The sequence below is a fragment of the Alosa sapidissima genome, chromosome 17 (assembly GCF_018492685.1).
Source record: "Alosa sapidissima isolate fAloSap1 chromosome 17, fAloSap1.pri, whole genome shotgun sequence".
NCBI classification, from domain to species: domain Eukaryota; kingdom Metazoa; phylum Chordata; class Actinopteri; order Clupeiformes; family Clupeidae; genus Alosa; species Alosa sapidissima.
Genome location: NC_055973.1, coordinates 5,754,175 through 5,760,174, shown reverse-complemented (window position 1 = coordinate 5,760,174; position 6,000 = coordinate 5,754,175). Strand labels below are relative to the sequence as shown.

Sequence of the window (6,000 nt, the reverse complement as noted above, 5' to 3'; positions counted from 1 at the left end):
GGAGGTAAGGCAAAAGAGAGAAAAAGAGAAAAAAAGCAAGAGCGCACTTAGACGCAAACATAGTGAAGAAGGGGAAAGAGGAAAAACAGGAAAGACGTGGGGTGAGGACAAGAAAACACAAGGAATGCCGCAGGAAATGGATGGCTCAGGAGAAAGAAGGAAGGAGAGAGAGAGAGAGAGAGAGAGAGAGAGAGAGAGAGAGAGAGAGAGAGAGAGAGAGAGAGAGGAGCTGCTTAAAGATGTGCTGTCTGAGTCAAAGCGTGTGTACGGTCATGCCAAGCAGGACTCCCTGGAGAGGCTGTGGGGAGCAGTGGGGTTGGAGGAGATGGGAGGGAGACAGGGAGTCAGGGAGGATGTCAACCACACAACAACAACCACCCGACAACCAGTGGTGAAGAGAGGGCCGGTGGAGGTATGTAGGAAAGGACAACATCAACAACAACAACAACCAGGTGCAAAACACCACATCAGGGCATGGCCTTGATGAGCAGAGCTCACTGGGAAGCTGTGTTGCGGAGCCAGTGGGGGGATTGGGGGTGTGGAGAGCTGGAGCCAGTGGGGGGATTGGGGGTGTGGAGAGCTGGAGCCAGTGGGGGGAGTGGGGGTGTGGAGAGCTGGAGCCAGTGGGGGGAGTGGGGGTGTGGAGAGCTGGAGGGAAAGGCTGAAAGAAGAGGTCGTGCGGGCAGTATGGCCATGCCACACTCGGCCATGTCAGAGGGACTGGTGTGGCCAGCTGGCAGCGGCAATGGGGTGGAGGGATGGGGAGGAGGGGGGTGGAGGCAGGGAGGGCAGTGACCAGACAGAATGCTACAGCACATCACGCTGGGTCACGTCACGTCTCATCATCAGGATGGGCACTAATGAGCCGGGTGGGCTGACAGATAGCCTCTCTCTCTCTCTCACACTCATTCTCTTCCTCTCTCTCTCCCTCTCTCTCTCCCACTCTCTCTCCCACTCTCTCTCCCACTCTCTCTCCCTCTCACACTCATTCTCTCTCTCTCACTCATTATCTTACTCTCTCTCTCTCTCTCTCTCACACACACACACACTCACCCCCACCCCTCTCTTTTGCTCTCTCTCCCTCTTGTTCGATCAGCAGCCACCATGTTTCTTGCTGTTGTTGTTGTTGTTGTTGTTTTGCCAGCTTCTTTGGTTTCATTATGTATGCATGGTTTCTCTATAATGTACAGATACATATTTAAATGTACCTACTTTTGTCCTGAGATCCTTGTTCAGTGTCAGTGACTCCCTGTCTCATTCTCTCTCTCTCTCCCTCTCTCTTTCCCTCTCTCTCTACCTCTTGTTTCCTCTCTCTCTCTCTCTCTCTCTCTCTCTCTCTCTCTCTCTCAGGGGAGCCACCATGAGACTCATATGAGACGTGCCGCTGCATGAGAGTCTGTGTGCTGGGCTAAAGGGAGATGGAGATGTGAGTTCACACTGCCTCACTTTGTTTCCATTCAAAAGATCATCTGCTGCAGCAGTCCTTAATGAGTGAAGTTGAGCTTGTTAAAACATATAAACATCTGTATTATAAATGTTCTTTCGGAGTGAAAGCCAGACCCAGCAACGTCAGCATGCTGCCACGGCTAGAGAGGAAGGACATATTAACTCTGTGAGTCAGAGCCTTTGTGTATGTGCCTGATTTATAATTGGCTTCAAATCCATTAAAGTGAACATAGTCTGCCATTACTGCCCGTGAACACACTCTAAGTACATTTACCACTATGACTGAGTGGCATAGGCAGTGGCACGCATGGTTAAGAACACACTGATAGGTTTCTAATATTTCTCATTAGTACTTGCTAAAAATGCACACACACACACACACACACAAATCTTAATGTCCTGGGCTTATGTGGAAGGTCTGTTTTATGACAAATTACAGGGATCACCTTGACAACAAGCTCTCCAAGGCCTTTTTACCAATTTGGTTTAAATGATTGGACCGGATGTAATCTATTAGAGTACACTGCAAAGTTGCTGGCCATGGACTTCCAGTCCAGTAATCTCCGAGCATCACTAAGCAGCGGATGTCCTTGTGTGTGTCACTCCACTTAAGCAAGACATCCATGTCGTGCGTGTGTGGAGTAGTCACGGTAACCATACAACCAAATTGTCTCTCTCTGGCAGTATCCTTGGCAACAGGGCTGAGGAAGCAGCCCGCACCGCTGAATCTGTGGCCTGCTGGTTGGCAATATGGTCGCTTTTGACGCAGGAGGGCTGGTCATGCTTTATTGCAGATTGTGGTGCTCAATCTCAACGTTTCCATAATACAATGGTGTGTGTGTGTGTGTGTGTGTGCGTGTAATCATAAGGATAGTGTCTCATGTATCAACCACCGTGTTGTGACAGGATGCTAACGGACTGAAGGACACAGAGAGTCCGCTGTGGCTATTCTTACAGGCCTGCTTGGGTCTCAGGGGAGCGTCCAGAGTGCAGCACTTACTGCCCAGCACTGCCTGCTGCTCTGGCTAGTGGTCCAGGAGTCTGGCCGACTCTGGGAGGAGGCCAACCTGGTCAGGCCCAGGTAAGGCAGAATTGCACCAGATCAGGGTCAGGACTGATCTAAATACAGCTACTCGTTGGAAAGACACTGGTGCAGATCAGATGGACTTTAAAGCATGCTGAGGTGACCGCCGCTCCGGCTATCAGCACCTGAGAGGACCTGGATGAGGAGAGCCCAGGCCTGCCCTAAACGAGACAAGGGTGCACCGAATCAAGGTCCAAACCCGACCCAAAAAGGTGCTCTGGTCATCAGTTCATAAAGCACAAGGACATCTGGACTGAAGCCAACCCTGATCCAAGCAGGATCGAGACCCAGGTTCAGTTCCATCACAGTTCTATCAGATCTGGGGCCAGAACTGTTGGAGAGGACGCTACTAGTTGGCTGTGCGCTGATAAGCATGACAGGCTCTTTGCTGCACACATAAAGGCATAGAGGCACAGCGCAGGTATGGTGGGGGCAGACATGGACACCTTGTGCTGTTCCTACATGTCTGTGTGGCCCTCATCTCGTGCCTGAGGGCAAGATGGGCATCTAAGAAAACAAAAATGTCTTCTCTCATGTTGTCATCTTTGTGCTAAATGGTGCCTGCTTCTGTGTGTGTGTGTATGTGTGTGTGTGTGTGTGTGTGTGTGTGTGTGTGTGTTTGAGAGAGAGAGAGAGAGAGTTTGAAACAGATGGCAGGTAGTGAGAAAAATGATTGCCAGTGAGACATCAGAGATGTGAAAGCGAGAAGAAGAATAGGGGAGGAAGAGGAAGAAAAAAAAAGAAGAAGAGGAAGGAAAAAAGAAAGGGGGATGTGTAGTAGTAGAGGTGTAGACAGAGAGCATAGAGCAACAGAGCACAGAGCACAACCAGTCAGAACAGACAAAAGACCGAAGAGAGGAGAGGAGAAGCAGAAGAGAACTGGAGATAGTGAAAGGGGTAAAGGTTGAGATCAGGGAGAAAATAACGTACGTTTTCATAAGCAAGCGGTCCCAGAGCATGCTGTCTTACCGGTGTAGATGCTGGCACTGGATGCGGGGATGCCGAACTGCGACTCGATGAACTTGGGGATGAAGGTGATGAAGGCGGTGACGATGGCGCTCTCGGCCGTGTAGGACAGGCTGACAAACAGGAACGTCATGTTGCTCAGGATCCGCACTGCCGCCTTGGGCATGTCTAAAGAGTGACCACACACGCACACACGCACACACACACACACACGCACGCACAGACACGCACAGACACGCACACACACACACGCACACACACACACACGCGCACGCACACACACACACACACAAAAGAAAGTTCATGTTAGTGAGTGTGTGTCCCCTTCACACTGGCCACAGCAACATGCCACTGCAGCAGAGGGCAAGCGTGCCCTCGGAGCTGGCCAGAGGACATTCGTCACACCAGGGGGTCACCCGGCGACTGCTTCATCACCAGGCCTGTCCATCACATTGCTCCAGACAGACAAACACGCAAGTACACAGCAGAGAGATGCCATGCTAGAAATAAGCTGTTTTGGCTGGCTCTGTCTGAAATGAGGCAGAAAGTAAAGTGCATTCAATCAGATTAGATTAAACTGTCTTTTCAACACAGCAAAACTACAAAACGCAGGCCCTCACTTTAGCAGAGAATGGGTGAATATATAGTTGATGAGAGAAACATTCTCAAAGTTTGTTCACGTTGTCCTACCAAAACGCTACAACACAACCTCTAGTCTAAACATTGTGTTTTTAATCTTGGTGGACTGAGTGTGGGATCTAGAAGGTGCTAGGCAGAGACTTGCAACATTGGGGTACTGAACACACGGGCCGACTGCTTACCACGCTTCAGTGCAAACCACGCAAATGGATTCTTAAATGAATTGGTTCTGAAATGGTTCAAGAGCTCTGGTTTCCCAACAGTGTGTATGTACAGTATGTGTGTGTGTGTGTGTGTGTGTGTGTGTGTGTGTGTGTGTGTGTGTGTGTGTGTGTGTGTGTGTGTGTGTGTTCCTTAAACTTGACTGAGAACAACACTAAGGACTCTTATGCCACCTCAGACAGCACTGTGCCCCAAACGTAGCTTAACATGCTCCACTCTGCGCCATTGTTCAGGAATGCTAATCCCCCGTAATCAGCCTTTTATTTGCTCCTGGACCTATGACTTGTCACGTTACACACGGCAGCCTCCCCGCCGGAAAAAAAAAAGTGGAAAATCACCCAAAGCCTGGGGCGTGAAGAAAAGGAACAGGATTATGTGCTTTGAGAGTTTAATTAGGCCAGGGTCTGAGGAATTCAGAGCGGAGACCGCTCTAAAAAGTCAGGGATCGGAGACACTGCGCCTCTGTTGTGTGCTAATCTCACTAACCCAGATATTTAAAAGGGAGAGTGGAACTGGGTTACACAGCGTCGCTCAGTGATGGTTTAAAGCACTGGGGCGGTAAGCAGGGGTCATTGGGGTTGCCTAACTCTCATCCCAGATGTCTGACTTCATGCCTGCCGAGTTCATAGGAAACCCTTATCTAATACACCTGGCGAGACACCTGGCAAGCAGAATTTAGGGTGTTAACATAAACAGATAACATCTTAGAACTCAAACAGTGTGTCTTATCAGGCAGGCACCCAATCAGGCAGAATACACCTTGCCACTGTCACCTTTTTACATATTTCAAAATGATATATAACTGTTACGACCCTGTGAGTCGTTTCTGTGTGTTCCTTGTGTCTGTTCTCTCATTGTGTGTCTTCTAGGCCGATTGGTGCAGCTGATTGGTGTGGTGATGCAATTGGACGTCACGGCCGCCTGCCCCTTTATAAGTGGCTGGCTGGCGTCATATCTGAGCTCTCGCTCTTGCTCGCTTCGGAGATCACTTTTTGTTGCCGCCGCTAGGGCCAGCCTCGGGCCCCGAGCAACCACCATCATTTTTTCCACTTCCTGGGGTAAGAGAGCAGGAGTGAGCGCCTGGCTGCAGAGGCCTACTTTCTAGGCCTTGTTTTGTAGTGGCTTCTGGTCAGTTTTTCCACACTGTTTTTTTGTTTTGTTATTTAAACTATTTTTGTATTAATAAATACACGTTAATGTTACATTTCGTTGTCTGCCCGTTCTTCACGATTCAAAACGATATCCCACAAGCCCTAGACAGGGATATCGCTGAAAGCTGGGTCTCCGAGGGCCCCCGGATTCCCGCAAGTCTAATTCGGCTAATCTGGTTAAAGCGTAGATATTCACCACAGCACCTGTTAACCACGAGCATGAAGCAGTGCAAAATGGGATCATAATAATTAAAATGGTAATTGCCGCGTTCCATTTCAGGGGAAATGCTAATGTCGGTCTAATTCGGGAGTAAAAGGCAGATGGTTAAATGATGAGCGTAAAATGCCTCAAAATTTTTTTTTCACCATTTCCAAACGAGGGAATAATGGATGGCTCTACATGCTGTTATTAAAAACCTAATGCAGATGTGGTAAGCATAGGGCCCAAAGTGGATAATAATAGATCACCACCAGCGTGTTATGTGAACAACG

At 49.2% G+C, this 6,000-nt stretch overlaps 1 protein-coding gene across 1 annotated transcript in view; it reads right to left on the bottom strand.

Moving 5' to 3' along the window:
- Positions 1 to 6,000, bottom strand: part of LOC121688031 (solute carrier organic anion transporter family member 5A1) — a 54,150-nt gene that overhangs the window by 14,001 nt on the left and 34,149 nt on the right. The window contains exon 5 of the mRNA XM_042067334.1: positions 3,500 to 3,664. Within this exon, the coding sequence (XP_041923268.1) occupies positions 3,500 to 3,664 (165 nt within the window). The remainder of the gene's footprint in view (positions 1 to 3,499; positions 3,665 to 6,000) is intronic.